The 26,362-nt window shown below is 36.3% G+C and overlaps 1 protein-coding gene and 1 long non-coding RNA gene across 5 annotated transcripts; both read right to left on the bottom strand.

Moving 5' to 3' along the window:
- Window positions 1–506: 506 nt before the first annotated feature.
- On the bottom strand, window positions 507–26,112 carry LOC129427168 (uncharacterized). 4 transcript variants are annotated; one of them, XR_008638551.2, is made up of 3 exons: window positions 25,683–26,112; window positions 24,099–24,195; window positions 507–544 (listed from the first exon to the last, which is right to left on the bottom strand). It is a non-coding gene; the product is annotated as an uncharacterized lncRNA (long non-coding RNA). The 4 variants fall into 4 exon arrangements; XR_012373318.1 differs by lacking the exon at window positions 507–544 and adding an exon at window positions 3,727–4,253; XR_012373317.1 differs by lacking the exon at window positions 507–544 and adding an exon at window positions 5,914–6,773.
- Window positions 17,243–21,163, bottom strand: pcdh20 (protocadherin 20). Its single transcript, XM_055183444.2, has 2 exons — window positions 20,989–21,163; window positions 17,243–20,335 (listed from the first exon to the last, which is right to left on the bottom strand). Exons 1-2 carry the CDS (start codon window positions 21,037–21,039, stop codon window positions 17,735–17,737), a joined length of 2,652 nt encoding a protein of 883 aa, XP_055039419.2. The 5' UTR covers window positions 21,040–21,163; the 3' UTR covers window positions 17,243–17,734.
- Window positions 26,113–26,362: the final 250 nt, after the last annotated feature.

Raw genomic sequence — 26,362 nt, 5'->3', positions numbered from 1 at the left:
TCAGGTTGAAACGTTGTCATTATTTAAACAGTCTTTAATTTCGAGCTGTATAAATTGTCATCTGGACTGAGATTCTTATGAATATAAACACATGAGGTTCATTTGGCCGCGTGATTTTCTTTTTAAACGATGGTAATTAACGGCGCAATAGTGTCTGATTTAATCCAAAGTTTGTCATTTATCATCTTCATGCATAATAAATCTTAAACAGCGTGAGAGAAACTCGGATGAGTCCAGATAGTTTTACATCTCGTCTGTGTTTTACAGCTCAGTTTAATCACATTCATAATGAGTCAAAAATCTCTTTACAAGCAGGAGTCAGGTATAAAGATGACTGACAGCTCCGTACATTCAGGAAATATCCCAGCAGATCGTCATTGACTGACTCTAGATGTGATTTTACAAAACAAGATGAATTATCTGCCTGTGACATGAAGATCCTGACGTTATTAGCCTGTCATTTCTTAACACTGAAATTTGCATTTTAATTGGAGATTTGAAGTAAGTTTTACCTTAGAGATGTCAAGCGCTGGCGTCAGTCAGTCTGTAATATAGAAGTGATTCATTCATATGTAATGTGTGTTGTGTTCTGTGGAATATAACAACATACTGATGCCACAAGATGAAAGAAATGTTCAAGATAAATCAACCCACAGCTGCTGATATGATGTGATGTGAAGATAGAAGATTGACACTTATTTTTAAGAGGTCTTTTCCCATGAAGAAAAATATTAATACTCAGATGTTTTGCTCTTTCATTACTCAAAAGTTTTAAGTATGTTTCTCTAAAATTGATCAGGAGAAATAAGAGAAACAAATACAAGAAGCTGTAATATTAATGTAGCATGTGGGTAAATTTAATGAGAATTGTTAAATCTTTAATAATATTCATCTGAGCTCATTGTTGAAATCTCTTCTGAAACTCTAATGGAGACGTTTTTAAGATTTATGGATATTTTATCAGAAAATAATTTAAGGCTTCAGGCATTCAAAAAATACAGCCAAGTAGCATGATAACATAATAATAAACATGTTTGGAAAAAAATTGTGAAAACTGAGTTATCTTGTCAAATGATTGATTGAGATATTAAAGCGATGTGGTCTGTGATTTTTATTTGTTATGATTTCTTTATATTGTTTCAGGTCTTACTATAACGTGTGAAGTCTTTGTACAGGTTGATGTTGAGACTGAAAGGTCTTTGTGTTTTCTATGTTCATGTAAGCGTATGTTCATTAAAGTGAATGTGTGTGTACAGATCTTAATCTCTGCCATCTGTTATTGTGGACTCACTGGATGTTAATGACGTGGAAATGATCTTCAAACACACACGCTGCTAAAAGCACAACTGCATTTATGATAATGGAAATATTTCAGTATTGTTGGATGTTTAGTGGTTTTCAGACTATAAAAGCATTATATTACAACTCTACAGTCATCAGTATGTGTGTTTATTCTGGGAATTGAAGTGTGTAGTTAATCTGTGTGTTTGGTGATGTTGGCTTAAACCTTTTACTATCTGGAATGAATATCTGTTGTGTGCACACTATGTGATCATCTGTATATATTAAATAACTGGATCACTTTTTCATTTGTCAAAATGTGTAGTATATACAAGAGAGCAAACCTGTAATGCACTTCCAATACAATATACACTCACCTAAAGCATTATTAGGAACACCTGTTCAAAATATCATTAATGCAATTATCTAATCATCCAATCACGTGGCAGTTGCTTCAATGCATTTAGGGGTGTGATCCTGGTCAAGACAATCTCCTGAACTCCAAACTGAATGTCAGAATGGCAAAGAAAGGTGATTTAAGCAATTTTGAGCGTGACATGGTTGTTGGTGACAGGGCCGGTCTGAGTATTTCACAATCTGCTCACTTACTGGGATTTTCACGCACAACCATTTCTAGAGTTTACAAAGAATGATGTAAAAGGGAAAAACATCCAGTATGCAACCTTCCTGTGGGTGAAAATGCCTTATTGATGCTAGAGGTCAGAGGAGAATGAGCCGACTGATTCAAGCTGATAGAAGAGCAACTTTGACTGAAATAACCACTCGTTACAACCGAGGTATGCAGCAAAGCATTTGTGAAGTCACAACACGCACAACCCTGAGGCGGATGGGCTACAACAACAGAAGACCCTACCGGGTACCACTCATCTCCACTACAAATAGGAAAAAGAGGCGACAATTTGCATAAGCTCACCAAAATTGGACAGCTGAAGACTGGAAAAATGTTGCCTGGTCTGATGAGTCTCGATTTCTGTTGAGACATTCAGATGGTAGAGTCAGAATTTGTCATTAACAGAATGAGAACATGGATCCATCATGCCTTGTTACCACTGTGCAGGCTGGTGGTGTAATGGTGTGAGGGATGTTTTCTTGGCACACTTTAGGCTAATTGGGCATCGTTTAAATCCCACAGCGTACCCGAGCATTGTTTCTGAGCATGTCCATCCCTTTATGACCACCATGTACTCATCCTCAGATGGCTACTTCCAGCAGGATAATGCACCATGTCACAAAGCTCGAATAATTTCAAATTGGTTTCTTGAACATACTGTAACAATGAGTTCACTGTACTAAAATGGCCCCCACAGTCACCAGATCTCAACCCAATAGAGCATCTTTGGGATGGGGTGGAACGGGAGCTTCGTGTCCTGTATGTGCATCCCACAAATCTTCATCAACTGCAAGATGCTATCTTATCAAGATGGGCCAACATTTCTAAAGAAAGCTTTCAGCACCTTGTTGAATCAATTCTATGTGGCATTAAGGCAGTTCTGAAGGTGAAAGGGGGTCAAACACAGTATTAGTATGGTGCTCCTAATAATCCTTTAGGTGAGTGTATAATATGATTTTTAACAACATTTTCTTGACTTTTTTTTAGACTCTCAAGAGGTAACATTTTACATCAATTAGAATCAAATGTGAATGACATCTGTAATATAACATGTGTATGTAATATATGTGTGTAATAAGGTCATGTAATACAACTTGAAATGTTTATCATTAGATACAGTATTGCGTGTGCAGAGAGTAATGTAGTGTAGGGTGCTGGTATGTCTGTACTTTCAAACATATATATCCATTAGTGATGTGTTAACATGGTGTGTGATTAAATATGTGTGAACATTTTGTCAGATTTAAAACAAAATTTTTAACTGTATAAACACACTTTTATCTGTATATCCACACGACATCAGAGGTTTGATCTGTAAGCTGTCATACACACTGAGGATTTAGGAAGTGTTTAATATATAATGTTCATATTGAAAACAGAGTCAACGCTGATTTAAATCTTAACGTTACAAACACTTTACAGAGTTTAGTGTCAATGTTATTTTTTAATAAAGGTTAATAGTGCCACGGACATGAAAGTATTAAATGCATCAATGACTGTAAACAGGCCGCTGAATATCTGAGCTCATTTTGAGACATTATTGAGCTCTTCTCTATAGGAGACACATGCAGGATTATTATGGACTTTGTAGCATGACAAACATCTGATAAGCCAAAGACTTTAAGACGCTATATTTCAACAAATCATAAACGCTTTCATTTTCACATAAAACATCAAAAAAGTTAAACTGTTAAATATCTTGCTGAACCGGTCAGACTGTCAGTCAATGTGAGAAAGACAAAATAAAACAACAAGAACTTTGCCAACATCAGTCGCTATTTAAAAATAAATAACAAGGTAGAAAGTTTAGATCTAAACTATAACTTCTTGTTGCGATGACATGACATGTCCTCACTACAGCATGCCCTTTACAGTGTTGTTTCTGTCTCTTGTTCACACAAATGATTTCTATGAATGTTACATCAATGTTACTCTTTACAGGAGCAATTCCAGGACATTTACAGGATGTGTTTGTGTTCACACAGAAGACTCTCTGACAAATTTATGGGACCAAATTTCTCCGGGACCAAAGTGCTGTGATAATGGGGTTTGTGTTTAACTGTGTGTTTGTCTCCTTTTAGGGCTTTTCCACTTTATCTCAACTCTTGTCTCTCTGAAGCCTATAAGAGAGGTGATGGAGCGTTTCGGCTTTTTATCTCCAGCCAATCAGACGCCTCCCTTTAAAGAGCAAGGATCACGACACACGTTCCCGTTGTGACAGCTGGCCGAAATGCATCACTGGCCGGAATTAACAAGGAGTTCAGTCAGCGCGCGGGTCACTAATGTGATCTGAAGGTACAAGCTCCACTCATTTAAATCTGTTCACGAAATCTCTCTCTGTCTGTAAAGAGAGAAAGTTTTACTCATATTAAATGTTGTGGAAATAAGCTGGATGGTAGCTTAAAAAACTAAAGTTTTACAAAGCACATATGTTGATGTAAAATGTACTGTGATAATGTTTGTTGTTATGTAGTGCTGGGCTGTGCTAAAAGCTTTTAAGATCATGATTGTGTGTTTGCTCGAGTGTGGTTGTTAAAGTGTTGTGAGTGTGGCTATAAAGTGCTTGCACTCCAGTCTATGTGTCCATGTGTCTCATTCCTCTCTTTAGATTGACTATATGAATGAGTATATGGTGTAGATGATAAAGACACCAGTTCACTACACTATGATTTATTTTCTCATGCTGTGACTAACATATAGCCACTGAGATGTGTCAAAAACAGTTAGATTTTTTCAATACTGCATAAAGTACACAATAAAAACTGATAACTGTGCAACTTTTCAGACAAATGATAAAAATAGGGCTGGGAAAAGATTAATCGCGATTAATCACATACAAAATAAAAGTGATTTTTGGCATAATATACGAGTGTGTGCTGTTGTGTGTTATTATTATGTACATATAAATACACATACATTTATGTATGTATTTAAGAAACATTTACATGTGTATATATATTTATTTATATTTTTATAAATTCTATATTATATATAAATAAAAAAATTGATGTATATTAAAAAAAAATCTGACATGAATATATGTATGTGTGTGTGTGGTTAAATATACACAATAATTACACACAGTACACACACATATATTATGCAAAAAATAACTTTAATTTTGTATGCGATTAATTGCGATAAATCTTTTCCCAGCCCTAGATAAAAACTATTCCCTACATGATCTTATCTGAAACATTTAACATTAAAGTCTCATAATCTAACAATGACATATATTACTCCGTTAATATTTAAAATATCAAGATTATATTTTCACTGAATGTTTTTTACATTATGTAGGATGAGTAAATAATGACTTGAGCTCAGGGTTGGGTAAGTTACTCAATAAAAGTAATTCATTACTAGTTACTAATTACATCTTCAATCATGTAATTAGATTACTGTACAAATTAGATTACTCTCCAAAAAGTATTTAATTAGTTTTTACTAATTACTTTCTGAATCCCAACGGCTCAAATAAATGATATAAAGTACATCAATTATTCTAGTCACACTGTTTAAGGTCCATTTCTCACTATTAACTAACTATTAACTATTTTTGCCTAATATACTCCTAATTACTGCTTATTAATACTTAGTAAAGAAGTTGTTAAGTTTAAGTTTAGGTAGGATTAAGGATGTAGAATAAGGTTTTGCAGAATCAGTCATTAATATGTGCTTTTTAAGTACTAATAAACAGCCAATATCTCAGTATTATTAATGTTAATAACCAACTAGTTAATAGTGAGAATTGAGTGTTACAGTACCATTAATCTTATTAACTCACCAAAGTATTAACAGTTAGAAGGATTCATAAACAACATGCATTTTAAGACTTTAAATGTTGATGCTAAATCCAAAATAATATAGCACAGAAGTTACTGGAATTGAATTACTGAGTAATCCCTTACTTTACTTAGTAACTAGTTACACGCAACACTGAGCTGGGTTTTCACACACTCACATATAATAAAAGTGTCTTCTCAAAACTTTTATTTCATTTCATGAAGTTTATTGAGTTTATAAAACTGTGCCGTGATATCAAACATTGTGGATTAAAGGTTATGAACATTTCAGTAAACTTGAAGGATTTGATTGAGACAGCACTTAAAATGTCCAACATGTACATAAATCAAATATTTGAGATGGTTTAATAAGATAATAATAGTTGATTTGATGGGTTTATTTCATTATTCATCAGTTCTAATTACTTTAACCAGTTAATAGTTCACCATTTACATGATATGCTGTTTAAATTTGATGCCTTTATTTACACATTTTAAAACGTTGGCCATTTTTTTTGAACATCATCATGAGCTAAAATGTTACTATACATAATTAAGTAAAGAGATGAGTCTAATGTAGACTAAAGGTAAACTAAACTAGAATGAATAAATGTGACATGACAACATTTACATCAAAACCATGACTATTAAAAGTGAATAAAAAATGTATGGTTTTCATTGACTTTTCTCTTAATGTACAAGCTGATGAGTGACAGAGACAAACAGGCACTTAAAAGAAAAGCCATTAAAAGAAAACCCATTGCTTCCTTCCCCTTAAGTTCAATTGTTTGCATCTTTGTATGAGCTAAAGCCTCTAAATGATTCATTTCTGCTGTTTTCAGTCACTTGCGTCGAGTACTTCACGTGATTTTCCAGCTCTTGAGAAGTTGACAGGTTGAGAGCCGGCAGTCAACATGATGCCTTCAATCCCTCTCAGACTTCTCTCTGTTTAACCCAACGGCTTTCTGTTCTCACAGTCAAGTCGTTTCTGATAATAGACCTTTCAAACCAGACCACCGACCGACCGACCGACCGGCTCACCGTCGCCAAGGTGACCGGGCACTCGAAGGCCACACCTCCCAAACATGGCTCAAACATGAAAAGATGATGGAAAAGGTGCATTTATTCATGCTCTCGGTCTATGTGTGATATCATCAGACAACCAAATAAAGACATTTGAATATAATAATAATAATAATTAGACTAAATGTGTTTCTTAAGACAGAATAATGATTGCACATATTAAATATGAATATAAAAAGCAGACATAAATTGAAGCCACCACACTTAATATTCTCTGTAGACTTCTGTCTCATACAGCAGAAACTCTTATAGATGATTCATTATTAATCAGATCTTAGATCAGATGCTCTTAGAAGTATTAAAAGAAAAACACATGCACGCACATCTGTAATGATCTATAAGTTATACATCTGACCTGAACTGATGTCAGTTTTATAGCAAACTGTGTTGTGACTTCTGTACAGAATGAAACATCCCAGATCAAATCTTTCTGATTCATCCTCACAATTACATCTTAACATCTACAGCGGACACTTTGACATTCACAGGTCCAAGTCAAACTGACTCATTTTATGTCTGAGCATTCATAAAGTTTGGCTGCCAAAAAGTTTTCGCTTGTTAGATAAATAGTTTTGATGTTCCTTCATATCATAGAAATCCAGGCTGTTCCTTCACATCAAATATAAAAATAACTGAATGATTTCATTAAAAACAATTATACAGGAAAATATAATCAAATAATCAATACAATTAGGTACAATAATCATTATGTAAATATTATGCATGCAACTTTTATCCAATCACAATATACAAAGTCATTTATTACTTGATGAATTAAAGTGAACAAGTGAAACATTCATTAGCAATAAAGACGAAAAACTCACTTGAACTTGAAAGACTTTAAAGTCTGATGTCGTGTTGTTATCTGTCTGAATGAGCTCAGTTTGAATAAATCCTTCATTTCTTATTCTTACTGTTTATTATTTTTCAGTCGCTTCATATGTCAGAATATGAATGATTGGTTTATAACAGATGTTTAAAGATCTGACTTCTCTTTTGTGTTCAATCGTAATGGACTGCGGCGTAGAAAGGGATCTCGAGGGATGGAAAAGGACTTTATGACATGTAAGAGTTTTGCCAAGTGGATGATTTCTGTCCTTGCACTGCATCAAACTTTCATCAGGAACACTAATAGAGTCAATCTAGACATTTCCAGTAGATGTGAGGCTTTGTAAGAATGCCAGGAGAGATTTATTTCATTGAAAACCACAGACGAGACATTTATGGGAATCTTGTTTAGCCTGATCTGAACTTTCCCGCATCAACACAGTTTGAAATCTGATCTCATAATGAACAAAATTCACATATAACACAGATCCTGATCTCTCTGTCTCTCATACATCAGATACATCTCAGGCCCAAAACATGAACTGCTTAAAATCATCTCACACATATGGAAACTTTTGCAAATACAATTTCTTCTTGTTTTTTTATCTGTTTCTTGTCAACGACAGATCATCACAAGATATTGTGCGTCTATTTAGAGATCTTCCATTCATGCATCATTTACAGAATTTTAAAGCTAAATATTAAAAACATCAGTATAAATAAACAGATAAACAATATAAAAATATTAAAATAGCATTTTACGAGAAAAAATTGTTCATGTGGTAAAGGTGGTTTAGTGTGAATGATTGTAAGGTGTAGCTCTTTGTGATTGCTAGAGAAGTTTGATGAGTTTTTAGTGACATCAGTGATGTTGACATGCGTGTCACGATCAGTCTTCAGTATTAAAAAACATCTTCCAGCAGCACACAGCTAAGGTCAAAACTCCTTCAGCATTAAAACATGAAGACACCATCCATCAAGTAAATGAAGTGTCAAAAATCAAATCTACGCATTATAATTGTATTCTGTCTTTGAAGCAGAAAGAGAAAAACTAAATGATGAATCTGAATGAAAGACAAAAGCTCAAAGTAGTTCTTTTTGAATGATGCCTAGATAACCTGTGCAGAAATAACCAAATCTGTAGCAGGTTACATGAAATATGACTAGAATGACTTCAGTAATGACTGCACAGTATAAAATCATTTTTTAAGACTTTTGTTGTCTGTCTGTTAACTTTAATTCACCTCAGAATACTTTTAATAAAACTGCTGTGTGTTTGTCTTTAGGATCAAAATGTATAAGGTTGGTTATAAAAATCCTGTAATGTGGTTCTACTTAATATAGATAAACAGATCATTTTTAAATCTTAAATTAAATATCAGGTAATGTTGTCTGAAACAGCCTTTTAGCACAGTTTTGTTGCTTTATTAGAGGTTTTTTTTATCATCGCTATGTAACATTCATGAGAATCATCTGCCGAGTTGTTTATGGTGCTGCTGTGCTGTGTTGTGCATTAACTAATACATGAGATTTTTTACGTCTAGAGCGTGATTCTGTTTTATGACTCAACCGCACAAAATATCTCCAATTTATGCATCTCTTTAGAGAGATTCAAAGAAAATAAAGCATTAGAAAGTGAATAATGTCTCTGAAATCCACAAAACATCATTAGCATCTAAATGAGAATCTGCAGCCAGAATAAGAATAAACAGAGACTTTCTCTTTCTGTCCCGCTTTATATACAGCATTAAAAGTTTGGAGACAATTTGTTGTTATTTTACAATAAAAAATACAAAAATGTAAGAACCAAGAAGCTTTCATGTATACTGACCATCTGCTTTAAACATGAGTCTTATATTTTTTTAGTTTTGTTTGTTAAAAGTTGATCATTCTGATCATTCATGCACATGTTTAGCTCTTTGATGTCAATCAGTGGGTTGAATTTTGATACCAATATGATTTTTGACAACAGTTTCTGTCCCCTGAAGCAAACACAAAAAGCAAAATGTTTCTAAACGACTGACTGACTGAATTAACTCTGAATTTTCACACATACAGTATAGAAAGAGAGCGATAATGAGTGAGGGATTAAAATATGGAAAATAATCCGAAGCCAAGGATCAAAAGTTTTGGGTCGGATCATTTTCTATTGCATCATAAAGCTGAAAGGCCTATTAGATCAAAGGCCGAGATTTTGGGGAGCAGAATAATGTTTGAATGCATTATTGAAGCGCTGGGACAAGAGTGAGAAGATGAAGGTGGATCTGATGTCATACCCGTGTGGTGGGGGACGGCGGTGAGGTCCGAATCGGTGAAACCCAAACCCCGGATCCATTGTGTGCCCGCGTTTGTTTGGATTCAAAGCATCGGAGGATCTATAAAGGCAATCTGGAAACGGGATCAGGCCATGACTGATAGTAATTACTTGCTGTCTACATGGTTAATAATTTAATGTAATTTCAGATCCTACGCTTTCCAAAGGAAGAGAATGACACTCAAACACGAGCTGGTCAGGAAATACTCGGCTTTTCATAACACAGAATGATAAATGTCCTGCCAAATTAATGCTGATAAAAAATGCATGGCATACACCTGAATCCATATAAATACTGACTGATGAAATATAATGAATTGTTTGCGCTCTAACCGCTCTTCTCATAGAGATAAGAGGTTTTAGGAAATAAAAGCCTAGCCTGGTTTTTCACATACACTGAAACTTATTAGAAATACTAAAAATACAACTGCAGTAGATTTATGTAAGGCATGGATCTCTATATAATCTAAATGTTAAATCATTTTATATGCAACTTCTGATGACTGTCTGATGTGTGCTGTATTTTGCACAAAGATTTGACTCAGGTTTGGATGTAACCACACTGTGGTAGAAACATGAACGCTTCTATCTGAAAGGAAAAATCTGCGGTCATGTGCATGATACAGCGGCACCGCTTCATTTTAATCTCTTTTCCTCTGTAAATCAGGGGGGTTATCTTGGTTTTTTGGAATGATAAACAGTGACAAAGGTTTTGTGTGGACATCAGTCACTGCATGAAAACTCTGCTCAACTTTTTTTAATGAAAGGTTAAGAGGAAAATGTTAACAAGGATGAAAGTTGACCTGTTTACAACAGAGTGCACATGTGGGTTGAAGATGATATTAACCCTTGTGTTCAGTCAACAAACCCTAAGTATGTGAAACACCAATTGCACGTATAAAAACTCATTTTAATAGAATAGATGTTAAATGCATGTAGTGTTATCGGGCTCTATCATACACCCGGCGCAATGCAGCACAATGCGCGATGCAAGTGTCTTTTGCTAGTTTCGTCCTGGTGCAATAATCATTTTCACGTTTAGCGCCACGTTGTTTCAATAGCAAATGCATTTGCGCCCATTTTGTTATTTAATGAGCGCGTTAGAAATATGCGCCTATAAACGGTACGACAACGTGGGTTTGCTTATCACACACATGAATTTGCAGCAGCACAAAAATGCTTTTAAATATGAAAAAGTCAAGGATTAAAATGTAAAAGATTATTATTGAGTCTCTTAGACATAAATGAGGACTAATTATGAGACGTTAGAATGCGTAAAGAGCTGCTTCACCTGCAGCCTGGTAAGTAAATAAATGATTTGCTTTAAACAAATGCATCTATTTTAAATGTTTTTTAAATGCTACCCTATGGATTTATTGTACATGATGACACTGTACCTGTGGATATGCTGAGATGAGAAACTTTTTTAAGTAATGCTTTAAAAAAAAACTTGTGACGCTGTCCAAGTGCTGAAACGGCTTTCTGCACGTTTGTAAATTCTTTATCTCCTGTTTGTTACAAATAAAGTATTTTTACAGTACAAACCTTTTCTTACATACTATTAAATTATTTTTTGATGATATTGGATAGGCATACATTTGCAGCAATTAAAAGCCTGCTTTTTTCCCATGACTAAAAGAAAACGGGTTTTAAAGGTTTTAATAAAAAATAACAACTTCAATACAAGTGAAAAACAACACAATTATTTAACATTAATCTTAAACTGGGGATCTTCTTCCTCCGCTTAGTTTTTCAGTTTACAAAGTCCATCATCTAAATAGGGATTAGCCAGAGCGCCAGCGCAACAGCCTTTTAAAGCGGATAAGAGATGAGACTCTCATTGGTGTATTGCACGTTATGCCCAAAACACACCCATTACACATTAAAAGAATAGGAACAACCCCTTTCGACCGAATGGCAGAAACCATTTTTCCCGCCGTTAAATTACATTGATAAAAATGATTCTTTGAATTTTATCCATTTTTTAAGGTAAGTGGTTGCAATCAATTTATTTAAGCTACATTTAAACAAAAAAGATTAGTAACGTAAAATAAAGCAATAAACCCCAAGAAGCAGTGGGTTACCAGTGCATTTTATAACAGCTAAGGGGCGTTGTTAGGCACGACGCGAAGCGAAGTGCCTAAACCCCCTTAGCTGTTATAAAATGCACTGGTAACCCAACGCTTCGAGGGGTTTATTGCGTTTATAAAACGGTTACTTGCATAAAGTTAGCGGGATTTTATAAAATAAAACACAAATAAGTTGTAATTATATTAGTATAAATATTAATCTTCCGCCAAACAAAGTAGTTCCTCAGAATCAAGTGTGACTGAAACAGAGCGCAGTTCACAAACAACACAGATGCAGCAAAGATACAATGAAAATATGATTAAGACTGTGGTGTTTATTTTATAAATCAACATTCATCTAATTTATACATTAACATTTATATCATGCAACTGTTGAAGTGATGATCAAATATGCTTGTAAGCATGCTAAACTCTTTCCCCGTCAGTGTTTTTTTTTTAATTTGCCACCCGGTTTTAGTTTAATGCCTTACAGAAAAATTATCTTCTTTAAATAAACATAAATATAAAATAAAAGAACAGTCCATCCGCTTTCAAACAACAACAACAACAAAAAGTTTCATCCTACCTTAATTTGTTCTCTTATCAGTTATCACCTCTCAAATTTTCAGCTAAAAGCGGAGATAATTCCATTTTTGTGAAGAACTTTAGTAAGAAATCAGACATGAACAGTACTACACGGTGTTTTCAGTGAATGCGTCAGTGTTTAAGTTGGGAAAGATCGCCACCCAGTGGATAATAGCGGGCGTATGAACTTCAGTTATAAACTCCTCAGACAACGTTTTCTCTTTATCGACGAGATGACTCAACAATATTTATTGACATTTATTTGGATATCGCCATTAATTGTGCAATTGAAGACAAATTAAAAATATGATTAAAGACTGTTGTGTTTATTCTCATAAATCAGTACGCAGCAACAGTGGCGTAGTGATACTTATGTAATGTGGTCTGAACCGTGAGGTTACTGGTGTATTTTATCACGGCTTAGAACGCGTTTCAACCAATCAGAATGAAGAACCAGAACTGCCCGTTTTATAATAAAATATAAAACTTTTGTTTAAATGTAGCTTAAAGAAACAGTATGTAGGATTGTGGCTAAAACTGGTACTGCAATCACACAACTGGTGACCAATACACAAAATGACAACATAAAGATCAGTTTAGGGCTGCAACTCCACTTTTTAAATGACAATATCCTGGCCAGACCACTGTTGTCAGTGATATAAGTATTTGAAATGAATATAATTTCTTAATGTCTAGTGACATATCAGGGCCATTTTATGATTAATTGATATACATTTTTTACATACTGTTCCTTTAAATAAATTGATTGCAACCACTTACCTTAAAAAATTGATTCAATTTAATGAATCATTTTTTTCAGTGTAGCAAAACTGGATTTAGACACACCCATTTAGACGTGCACTGTGCGCTTTAGACAATGCACTTAGATCGTTAAAATGGGGCTCATAGTGTTATAATGTTGCTGTTAGAGCATAAATAAAGCTTAAAGTTTACTGTCACTTTGCGGTAATTTATTTTCTTTAACAGAATTCCCCTTTCAAAGCCTATACAGCGAATGGCTGGTTTTGACTTCAGCCCTCTATTTCCTGCTTTAATGACGTCAGTAAAACAGTTCATTGACTAAACTCCGCCCACACGAATATGTCAGTCGCCAGCTTTGGCTCAAACGTCTCTTCTAAGCTAAGCTGCTATCGAATCACAACACACTAAACAAACTACACAATCACAACTCGATACGCATTTCTGAAGGAGGGATTTCACAGAACAAGGAAGACATCAGACTGTTTTGATGAAAATGAAAACAGCTCTATACAGATAAGTCAATTGTGTGAAAAATACTGTGTTTTTTATACACAAAACATGAACACATGTTATATTGCACACCATAAACACAATAAAAGCTTCAAAAACACAACATTTTAGCATACTAAAACATTGACGTAACATACTAACTGTACACTCTAAAATGTGCTGGCTTGTTTTAACCCAAATGCTGGATTATTATTACTCAAGAATGAGTTAAAACAACCCAGCACATTTGTATCAATGTTCCAACTTGTAAATCATTGTATGAGCAGTGCAAAGATCACGGGATCATTGAATTTACTTTGAATAAAAGTTTCTGCCAAATGCATCAATATAAATGTAAAACGAAACAAAACTTAATTAAAGTAGAAAGTGTTTCAAGCATCTTCAGTCTCTAGCAAACAATAAACTTTAGCTTCCACAAGCTCCTCTAATTGAAATGCTACAGGCCTAGTAGACAAAAGCAAGTCTTTATTAAATGTGAAAAGTGTCTGCAGGTTCCAGACTGAAGCAGTGCTCAGATGGGATTTATTTGTTAGTGGTGCTCCATCACTCGACTGACTGCAATCAGAGCGCATGTCTACAGGCTAATGTTTCTGTTTGTGTTGGGCGCTGTTGAGCTGATCCAGAGAGCCGGCTGGGACCACCAACACCATCAAATCATCTGGCCAGGTGGGAGAAAGCCGATTGTACGCTGTAGGGTAACGTACACATACTTACAGAGTGACATGAGTAATAAACACAGAGGAACGCTTAAGATTAAAAATGACGGCGGGACTGAATGGATTAAATAACTCTTCAATTCTGCTGTTCTGTTCTTACCTCATGTCCAAATCATTTCACTGCTTTTGTTTTTCAGATTCCAGTCTAATCAATGTTGAGTGACAATATTTTAATGCTAACACAGCAGGGCTGTAATTTTGTTTGTTGCAAGTCAAATGATAAAGATGAAGCGGTTCTTCAATGACAGGATCTCGATGGAGAACGCTCGGCTGTTTACTCTTCCTAATACAAGTTGATGTAATAAACATTTGGTATTTATTTGCATAAATTTAAACTTTGCCTGACTTTATTGCTTTGCCAAAGTTGCTGTCACTCATGCCACCTAAAATCACTGCTTCACTCTTAAACGATTACTCCACAATTTTTTATAAAAAATCCAGATTATTTACTCACCCACATGTCATCCGATGTTCATGTCTTTCTTTGTTCAAGAAGAAATTAAGGATTTTTGAGGAAAACATTGCAGGATTTTTCTCCATATAGTGGACTTTATTGGACCTTAACAGTTTACAGTTTCAATGCAGCTTCAAAGACTCTAAACGATCCCAACCGAGACATAAGAGTCTTATATAGAGAAACCATCATCATTTTCACCAAAGATTACAATAAAAATGTATTTTTAAACCACAAATTCTCGTCTTGCACTAGCCGTATGACGCACCAGCGCGATTACGCAATCACATGGAAAGGTCCCGTGTTACATATGTGAAATTGGGTGTGCCTCATAAGTCTTGAAAAGTGAAGCTGCTGGCTCGTTGATCGCCCCCTGGTGGCTGGCTGCAGTACGAGTCATAAACTCCACCCTCTCCATTTAAACAAATGGCACTCTGCTCTAAATAAAAAAACTATTTACACTTCCAATAAAAGTTTCAGAAAATGGTTTTGGTCCTTTAAGGTAGTTGATATCACACTGATATATGTTCAAGTGTTCATTTTAGCGATAAGTTTAATTTTAACTTGTAATTTAATGCTATAAAAACGGAGCGTGTCGTTATGATTTGCGTGGTTAAATTGGGCGCACGAGCGTTTGGGCGAAAGTTTGATCACGTGGCTCAGCCTTTGGCTCACGGACGATTCCTTCTGCACATGCCTTGGCTCCAAACTGACGTTTTTACGTAACATGGCGGCGACCGTGGTCGGACATTTTTAGCTTCAATTCATTACAATGGAGGGAGGCAACGTCGCATCAACCATCTTTTTTTACAGTCTATGTGTGAAACGTACACTTGTGGATCATTTTAAACAATAAACTGACACAAAGACATGAATTAGTATCATTCCTCATGCAACAACATCTGAACACTACTCTGGAATGTTTTCCTTAAAAAAACATAATTTCTTCTCAATTGAACAAAGAAAGACATCAACATCTCGGATGACATGGGGGTGAGAAAAAATATCAGGGTTTTTTAATGAAAGTGGAGTATCCTTTAAAACTAAAGGTGCTTCACGATGCCACAGAAAAACCAATTTGGCTGTGTGCTTCCAATAAGAACCTTTAACATCTGAAGAAACTTTAACAGAAACCTTCCATTTCACAAAAACTTCTTTAGATTATAAAACGAGAAAAAATGACATCGCTGTGAAGCACCTTCATTTTTAAGAGTGTTGTTTAAACATCCCTTTGAGGTTCAATAAAACCGAATAAACTTAAATTTGTGATATAAATGATATCAATCCTTTTCTCAGAATCAAACCTATGGCCAATAATACCAAAATATGTTAATCAAACAAAAGCATGAAGAAAAGCTGTCAGATCTCTCAGTCAATCGTGAACACATGTTTCTGGTGAGGTAAGCAGCTTAACCCGTAAACCTGACCGCAGCGGATAGATCCTGCTCGTAACCTGTGTAGTGCTAAACCTCGATACATTATCTCTCCCACCGCCTTCCTGTGGTTTTAAATGACTGCTTTCCATTGCCAGTGAAAGAGTGTTTCAGTGCGCTCCAAAGAGAGAAAGGGAAAAATGAAACCAAACTGGTTTTTGGTATAATAGAAGTGTGGAGTGGACATGTCTGTTTGTAAAGTTGAATAGTGATTGTTGAGCGATGATGACATGTTAAACACACACACCTCCTCTGACCTCTGTGATGGGTTAAGACACTGGAGGAAACTTTAACTCCATTGGTCAAATACAAAGAAGAAGATAGGAAAAAACACTTCAGCGTAACACAACATCAGGCTCAATCGAGATTCATTCATCTTTACAATCTCAAGGTGAACGTTTTCATGTTTGTGCACCTACACGACACAACGATACTTGAGAAGATCACGTAAAGCAAACAAGATCTCTTCTGATCATTTCTTCACATCATAATGACTTCAAAGATTTATAAAAGGTCACAAGGGTAGCGTGATACTGTCAGTATGCTTTCTTCAAAGTAAGTGTTTGGGTAATGATTTAATCTCTTCCAAAGAAAATCACATCTAGAACAGAGTTACGTACACAGATCAAATCAAAAACTGGAGGTATAGCTTGAGTTGAGAGATCTGAGTCCCTCATCATGCTTATATTCCCCATAAGAGCATTCAGTTAGATAAAGTGTTTGAGTAATGACAGCTGGCAGCATTTATACCGGTGTACATTCAAGACAGAAGTTCACATCAAAGCCATTCATAAGAAAATAAAGCACTTTAATGTTCATGGATTCATTGCTTACACATCAGACAACTTAAACAGGTGAAAGGAGAAGAAATCAACTGGACTCAAAAACATGAAAAGTCATCACAAACCAAAACTGACTCAATGCACACCAGGCCACTGTATCCTACAGAAAACACAAAATCATTTCTACATCATCTTAAGAAGGCTGATGACAAACATGAAGCGTAATATTTCTGATGGGAACAACCAGGTTGTTTTTGTAGACATGCGTGGAGATTATTTGACACAAACACACTGCTGAGGGCACCATTTCATCTTTGACATTAAACCTTGTTGGGCAGCAAATGCAAATAGCAAAACTGTAATATTCTGCAGCGGTCATATATACATACAAGTGTCAAATTCAATGCGGATATAAAACATATTATATGCACAATATTTACATTTTCAAATCATTTTATACAATGCACAAAACAAGCTGTAAACAGATGATGTTGGGCAGTGTCATATGTGTGAAATCTCCATTGGGTTCTTATCCAGCATCTCGCGGTTCAGTTTTAAAGGAATCTCGACGTCTAATCGTTTCTTTTTTGGTTTTCTCACCTTTTTACAGCAAATGTACGTAACCAGTGACACGACGGTCAGAAAGAGTCCCAGGCAAGTAGCGGTCAAGGCGAGCAGGAGCGCCTGGTACTCGCTGCACTGAATTGGCACTCGTTCCCCCTCCCTCCCTTCTTTAACCGGAGGGATCTCCTCGCGATCAATATCTGCTCCCCGGGGCAACAGGCTCTGAATAAGAGTTTCATTGCTTACTGTCTCATTCACAAAGAGGTTGACCAGTACCGTGGAGTAGAGCTCCGGCTGACCGTGGTCTCTAACTTTGACCCACAAACTGTACAGACCTCGATTACTCAGGGTTTTCTTCAGGGTGATGTTACCGGTATACGGGTCGATGTCAAACGACCCCGGCTCTCCATCGGTCCTCTTGACGATACTGTAAGCGATAACGGCGTTCATTCCCGTGTCCCGATCCACGGCGTAGACCTCCGTTATAGACGTTCCTGGGAGCGTGCTGGGAAGCACCAGCATGTAGGACTGGTTAGACTGGGGGAACAGAACGGTCGGAGGGTTGTCGTTGACGTCCAGGAGGAGAACGGTAACCATTGTGACACAAGAGAGGGCGGGTTCACCTCCGTCAACGGCCTCGATCCAGATGTAGTAAGTTCCCTGCTGCTCTCTATCCAGCGGGGTTTTGGCTCTTAACGCCCCTCGACCCGTGTCAATCACGAAGATGTCGCTACCGTTAATGATGGACAGCGCCACCCAACCGTTCTTTCCTGCATCTGCATCCGTAACAGTGAGCATCCCAATTTCCCCGAAGCCTGGAAAGTTTTCTGGCACAAAAAAGGTAAAATCCTTATTGATGAAACGAGGACTGTTGTCGTTACGATCCAGGACGGTGATTATCACGGTGGCGATGGACTCCTTTCTTGGCGCACCGCGATCTACCGCTCGCACCGTGAATCTGTACATTTCCTTTTCCTCCCGATCAAGAGAGGTGGAAACGGTCAACACTCCAGTCGACCTGTCCAGGTGGAAAATTGTAGGAGCGTCGACACCGAGTACGTAATACACCTCACCCCTGCTGTCGCTGTCCGCATCGGAGGCCTGAAACTGGGCGAGGAACGTATTCGGAGGGTTATTCTCCTCAACAGAGACCTCGACGAGCGACTGCTTGAAAACCGGAGCGTTGTCATTAACATCCAACACGTGGACCTTCACGATGGTATTAACTGTTAATCCGTGGGAGGTGTGGACCACGATGGTCATTTCGTAATCCTGCTGCTGCTCGTAATCCAGAGGCTCGGTGGTCTCAAGCAGGTACTCGTTTTTTAAACGCTCATAGGGTACGAGTCTAAACGGACCTGTACTCTCCAAAAGACACTCAACGCTCTGTCGCGGGTCTGTGTTCTTAAGGGTGAAAAATGCAATGGGTGAAAATGCAGGCTCAGATTCACTTAAACTAACGATGCCTTCCTTCTCAGAGGCGATGTACCGCGCTACAACAACCGGTGGTCCGGAGAGCTCTTTGATTACGCGAACCGTAACCGTCGCGACTTCCGGAATGCACGTCGGACCGTTAGCTAATACGTTTAGCTTGTAGAGCTTTCCGGTGTTGTTGTCTATTTTACCTGCTAGTTTAAGGACCCCTGTAGTTTTATCCAAATGAAACAAGCTTCTGCTTTCTAGGCTGACCCGATCACTGAACGCATACGTGATCTGAGCGTTGGCCCCCTCATCTGGATCATAGGCTTGGAGACGAGCCAGTTGCATGCCCTTAGTGGCGTTCCCATAAAGAGTAACGTTCACTTGTGACTCTGTGAACTTGGGGCAGTTGTCATTGACGTCGGTGACGATAATCCTTAGAGCGGCGGTGCCTAGAAGCGGCGGGGAGCCCCCGTCCTCGGCTATGATCTCAGTCACGTACTCGGCTTTCCTCTCCCTATCTAGAGCTTCGGTGATGATAAGGAAGGGCGTCAGTTCGCCTCCTTCGTTCTCCTCCACGTCTAAAGTAAAAACCCCAAAGTCATTAACCAGCCAGTACGTCTGGACGCCATGAATGCCCACGTCAGGATCCACCGCCGACTGCTCCACGGCAAATCTGGCGTTAACCGGTGCATTCTCTGGCACGGTCAATCTGATTTCATTTACAGGGAAATGTGGCGTGTTGTCATTGACGTCCTCGATGACGATTTGAATCTTAACCAGCTGAAAGTACTGCTGAGGGAGAATTAACACATCCAGAAAGATTGAACAGCCCTGGCCATCGTGGGACTCGGCACACAGAGACTCTCTGTCGATCTCGACGGCAGATGTGTACAGCTCCCCTGTGGTGTTATTCAGATTCACATACTGCTGGCCGGTCGTCTTTTGCTCCAGATTGAATGATCGAGGAGGGTCTACAGAGAGATCCAGGTTTAAATCGGCACCAATAGCCCCTATGAGCGTGCCTTCGGGTAATCCTTCTTTGATCTTATAGATACGGTGACTGAAATTTGAAGAGCAAGAAAGTCGATTGGTATAAAGGAGGAGAATAAACAAACCCTGAAACAGAAAGAAACAAAAATGATTAACAAAGTGTGTACAGTTTTCAACACACACACACACACACACACACACACATACACAAAATGTACATATGTACACACACACAGTCAGATGTGATGAGACAAACTCCATCTATGTGGATATACTGTTAAATCTGTTTGTATACTGTAATGACTGAACATTTACTCTTAGCAGAAATGTACTATAGTAACCACAGTTTTTACTATAGTAATAAGTCATTATTGTTTCTACACTAAAATCATACTGAAATAACATTATATCTCATCTCAAACTGTTTAAAAACCTTACAGAATCCTTTATTTTATTTTTAAGACAAAGATTGTAAATAAAAGTAATTATTAGAGGATTACTGTCATGACTGTAAGCGTTTATAAATGATAAATATTTGTATTGTTGACTGTGTGACAGCTCAACATTTTGTTTACACGTAATAACCTTCATTAACAGACCAAATAACACATTAAACAAGTCTTAATATATTATCAATAACATATAAAAACAACAATGACAAAATCTGGATATCTTCTCTATAGATATAAGAAATATAAGGAGATTTTAAAACTTAAATGACATCATTTCATTCCGTTTGCTAAAGTTCATAATAAAAGTTTATAATAAAGAAATCTCACCCATAATCCTCCTCTGCTGTAGCGGCAGCTTCTGTGTTTAGTGTTCCACATGTTTCCCGTCACAGTGAACGGGAGCGGTGCGCGTCTAGAGTTGTAGCCGCATCGTGAGCGCCTGTGAGCGGCTGCGCTCTCACTCCTTCTCGCCTCGCACACAACACTGAATCGCTCCGACGAAGCGGTGGACACGCCCACAGCGTGACGACATAACTCTGACGGGACCAATCAGCGCTGACGCACAGCTGTAAGGGCGGTCTTCACATCATTTGTAAAGTCAAGTGAAATGATGTTGCAATAATTTGATTAGGTCGGATATTATTATTTTGTGGTTAAGAATAGTTTATACTTCATTGGAATGACAACAGTAAGTTAGGGTTGTTAGTTAGTACCTATAAAGGGTTGTTACTTGTTAGTTTCTTTGTTGTTAATTTCTAGGCGTAATGTATGCTAAGCATGTGGATAATGTGGTAATTTACTTTCTGTTATTAAATTCACTGCAAAAAATGACTTTCTCACTCAGTATTCTTGTCTTGTTATCAGTACAAACATCTAAAAATTCTTACATCAAGATGTGTTTTCTTGATAAGCAAAAATAAAATCTAAAATATAAAATGTAAGTCAATTTGTGCTTAAAACAAGCAAATACTTCTTGATTTTTTCTTGAATTAAGTGTTTTAAGAAAAAAGTTCAAAGATTTACCCCATTGGCAGATTATTTTGCTTGTTTTAAGCACAAATTCACTTAACTTTAATATTTTTGTCTAAAAAATGCATCTTAATAATAAAAAAGACAAAAATATTAAGTAAGAAAGTCATTTTGTAACTGGTATGCCAAAAAATCTCAATGTATTTTTCTTCAACTTCCCGTTTAACTGATCTTAGAACAGACTAGCAGGCTGTGAAAAAGAGTTAGAAAAGAAGAAGAGCAGAATTGGCAGAAATAGATCTTAAATATCAGACAGGATGGATGGATGGATGTCAAAACGGACAGACAGATATTGTATTGTTATTATTCATCCGAGCTGCAGTTTTTGTGCAGATGAACACAGCAATATTAACAGAATCAATTCTTAATGGAAGAACAAGATTAGTTTAATCTGGATTGATATAACACTGATCAAAGCTGACACTTACTATAATAGGCTAAAGAAAGAGTCGCTCTGAACAGTTACAAACTTTTTACTGCCTCTTTAAACCCTCAAATCAAAATTTTTTTAACCCTACAATAGTGCAAGATAACCACATAAACATTTCATTTACTGATGGTTGTCTGATGAGCACGAGTGGTAATGAAAGGAGATTAGTATTGAGACTAGAGAGGAATGAGATGGGTCAACCATCAATATAACCTTTACCAAATCAACTTCTCTTAATCTGAGTAACAGATGTTGGCTGTGATTGAGAACGCATTGACCATCTGACATTACAGTAAGATAGACACATACAGAAGAGCTGAAGAGATTAGATGACTGTGATTCTGTGGATTTGTTGTGAAGTCAGAAAAAACTAAATATGAAGTGATAAAGTAATCACTGATACTTTAACATTGACATTACAGATAACAGACTAGCAGTTTTAAAAGGTTTGCCATCACATTAAAATGATGCACAATGGTGTTATAAAAGTACAGCTCAGGAAAAAACGAAAACGACATAAACTCATGTGAAATATTCATTTAAATGTGCAAATGATGCAACATTGAATATAAATATGGAGTACATTTATAAAACTTCAGTGTAAATGACAAGATCTGCTTTCTTAAGATGGAAAAGAGCAGCTCAGAAAGGTCCCATTATAAAGTCACAGGGTTTGGTGTGACGTGAGTAAATAATAATAATAATGAGGGTAAATAATGACAGAGTCATTTGTGGTTGACATTCTTTGAATACATTTACATTTATGTATTTGGCAGACATGTTTATCCAAAGCGACTTACAAAGTAAAAAGAATGATCAGTATGTGTGTTGTGCTGCTAATGCAATGCACAACTACGGGAGCACAAATACAGATAAACATGACTCCAATGTACTTTATGTTTTCTTGCCTTCAGGTCTATCACTCATCACATGCAGATATAAGTAGTATACGATAGCATTTACAACAGTATTTATATGCTCATTTAGCCACAGCGACTGTATATTATCTGAATGTAATGCATTGATGATTTGCATTCACCTAAGCAAACAGCTTTTCAATAAATACTGAATGTAAACTGTTTACAAGTTTCTGGCCTGAAGCTCAAACATGTTCCAACACACAGGAGACTTCTGTCCACACATGTTTATAACACAAAGACGCCCATACTGTATCGTCTGATGAAAGATACAATTTTTGTTTCTTGAGATATCAATGACTAGCATCATATTTATAATTGCAATAATTATGACTCACTTATGACATATTGACACTTCAAAAGTGACATGAAACAATGATAAAACTGAAACTCAAGTCATTATTCTCTCAGCACGCTACTGAAAGTGCCAAAGGCCTTTTGTCCTTAAACTTGTTTCAACAGAAGGTGTGACATATCTGTACACACACACACACACCTACAAACAGAACCACACGTAACCTTCGTCAACTCGGAGTGTTTATTTTTCAGAAAGCGATGGGGCGACACACCTCGTGTGGTGTCAGCTGCTCAGCTAAAGATGGTAAGTCAAGTCATGTAAAGTAAGTTAGTTACTTCAGAAAAGGAATTTGTATAAACGCACAGGTGGGAGGGACATTTTAAGAGCTTATTGTTCAATTTATGGGTGATTTTATTATAGTTTCTTCCTCACTTTAGCACCTTAAGGGCACATTTCTCTGCAACATCAGCAACTCATCACTTTAAACCTGTAGAGTATGTTTAGGGTTATAAAATAGGCTATAATAATAAATTACTTGTATTTTAGGGTCTATTTACATTAATTGAAAGGAAAAGCTAAGCTGTGAAACAGAAACCGCTGATGAATTCAAATTTCCTCTGAGAACAGAAGATGAAAACAAAGAAATGAGCCCAATATTGTTGTGTTTGGCCCTCCGGGTGTCTGTAACTTTCACAATTTTTAGCTCATCAGAGAGAAAAGCTGTTTTTCATAGACAAAAAGAGTCTCTCTGTCTCTCTCTTACCTGATGAATGATGCAGATTGAGACTCACAAGGGTTCGGATGTTTAATAATGGAGGAGAGATGTTCTGCTTTATGTAGATGTGGATAGTTGTTTAGAGCTGCGGGGAAAATAAATCATAAAATACACCATTATTTACATGTGTGTCCAAATTAATGTTGTGTTACAATAAAAAATGTATAAAACCACATTTACATTCACACCATACATAAAGTTAAACTACAGTGTTGTTATTCATTAGGACTGAACTGACTCCAGATGAATGGCAGCACATTTACATTTAAATGTTTGATATTTTCAGACGAGATGTTGTGTGTGTATTTCATCTCATCTAATGGTGGCTTAAAGACTTACACTGATTGCCACTAAATGCTTTGAGTTTTAGATTTCAGGCCACATGTCACGACTTTTGTCCAGCAGTTTTAATTAAAGTCACTTTAAGCTACAGTAATAACTCAGCACAAAACATGTGATCGCCTCATAAGTGTCTCGTAAGGACAAATGACAATGAATGATGTAAGAATAACACCAGATACAGAAAATCAATGAGATTGATAAAGTGAATTAATAATCATCAACGCCAATAACGAGAGCAATGTGAGTTTCAGATGTTTGTTACCTCACATGTCAACTTAAATTAAAGACATTAGATATAAAAATCTTATCCATTGAGACTGAAGGGAAAGATGCAGTTCTTGTGTTTTCTAATCATAAATCAAGAGATTTAACTTGCACACCTCAGCGACTAGAAATAGTTTTAACACATTGTGTTTCATCATAGCTTCAGCATTTTTGTGTGCATGCAATTGCCAATAAATGTATTATGTTTCTATTGTTGTAAGTGTTACAGGTGGGCTGTGTCTATGATCCTCCACTACTACACTGCAAAAAAAAAATGACTTTCTTACTTGGTATTTTTGCCTTGTTTTTAGTACAAATATCTAAGAATTCTTAAATATAACGTGTAGTTTTGAAGTAAAAAATATATTTAACTTTAACCTTTTCAAAACTCTTAGGCCATGTTTACAGGTTCGTAACATAAACAAAGTTTTCTGCCAATGCAACGTGATTATATTTCCTTGGACTGAAATAAATGGAGGCATAAATATATTTTTAATGCTTTAATTATTTTTAATATTTCAAAATATACAAAAAAAGGCCAAAAATATATCAGCATTTTTTTAAAAACATATTCCAAAATATTTTTAAGCAAATTATTTTCTAGCCATTTTGTTTTGTATATTATGAAAGATATTTTTTGCCGTATGGGGGTAAGCATATTTTTCTGGAATTAAAGATTTTAAGAAAAAAGTAAACAAGAAATTCTTATCCATTGGCAGATTTTTTATTATTTTTTTTAAGCACAAAACTACGCTTATTTCCTTAGAGCATTTTACTCATCGAGAACATACATCTTTAATTAAGAATGTTTAGATATTTGTACTGAAAACAAGACAAAAATACTAAGTAAGAGAGTCATTTTCTGCTGTGTACTTACATTTTCTTCTTAACACTCTCATTCAGAGAGATTTAAATGCGAAAACCTTAACAAACTGTACTGAGATTAATCCCTATTCGTTTACTTACCCGTTTCAGTAATTGTCAAATATCCCAGAAACCATTGCGAATGACATCACAAGGACAATATGGCGTCTTGTTTAAGTATTGATTTAATAAAACAACATTACCTTGACTGACATTCGTAGATTATGTACTATTATTTACAGTCTATAATTATGTACTGACAAATATTAAGCAATTATATTTTCATTATTTTTTTGTTGATCCACCCATCAGTTCTCTGTAACTTATTGTTCTCCGGGTTCGTGCTGTAGTGCTAAAACAGACGCCCGGTCCGTCCATTAGAGCACACAAACACATTCTCCCACTGTGTTATGGTTAACATCTCCATTAACATCATCTGATTAGCGTTTATTTGGGTTATGGATGAATCTGAGGAAACCCATGACAGCCAGCAAGGACACGCGCTCAGCCAGGACTCGAAAGAAGAAGGTGTTCGACTTCATGCGATAACTGACCGGTAGATGACGTCAAAGTACCGCGAGAGCGAATCGAGAAATCACATGTAGAAGTCTAAATTCGCGGCTCTCGCGGTACTTTGCAGTCGAACAGACCTAGAAATAGGCGCTACTTATTCTCAAAATAATATAACCATTAGTTTGTGAGGATTCACAGTGTTGGTTATGGTTATGGTTAGCTGACCTTTCAAGAATGAGTGTTTAGACTATTAGGGTTTAATAAAAATT

The sequence above is a fragment of the Misgurnus anguillicaudatus genome, chromosome 14 (genome assembly GCF_027580225.2).
Source record: "Misgurnus anguillicaudatus chromosome 14, ASM2758022v2, whole genome shotgun sequence".
Taxonomy (NCBI): domain Eukaryota; kingdom Metazoa; phylum Chordata; class Actinopteri; order Cypriniformes; family Cobitidae; genus Misgurnus; species Misgurnus anguillicaudatus.
The sequence above is the reverse complement of the archived record's forward strand: the minus strand, read 5'-3'. Positions and strand labels throughout refer to the sequence as shown.

Excerpts from the sequence above, each read along its gene's own strand:
- pcdh20 (XM_055183444.2), bottom strand. The coding sequence starts at position 21,039 with ATGTGGAACACTAAACACAGAAGCTGCCGCTACAGCAGAGGAGGATTA. Across the intron at positions 20,336-20,988 it reads ACAGCAGAGGAGGATTATGG|GGTTTGTTTATTCTCCTCCT; the intron begins GTGAGATTTCTT and ends TTTCTGTTTCAG.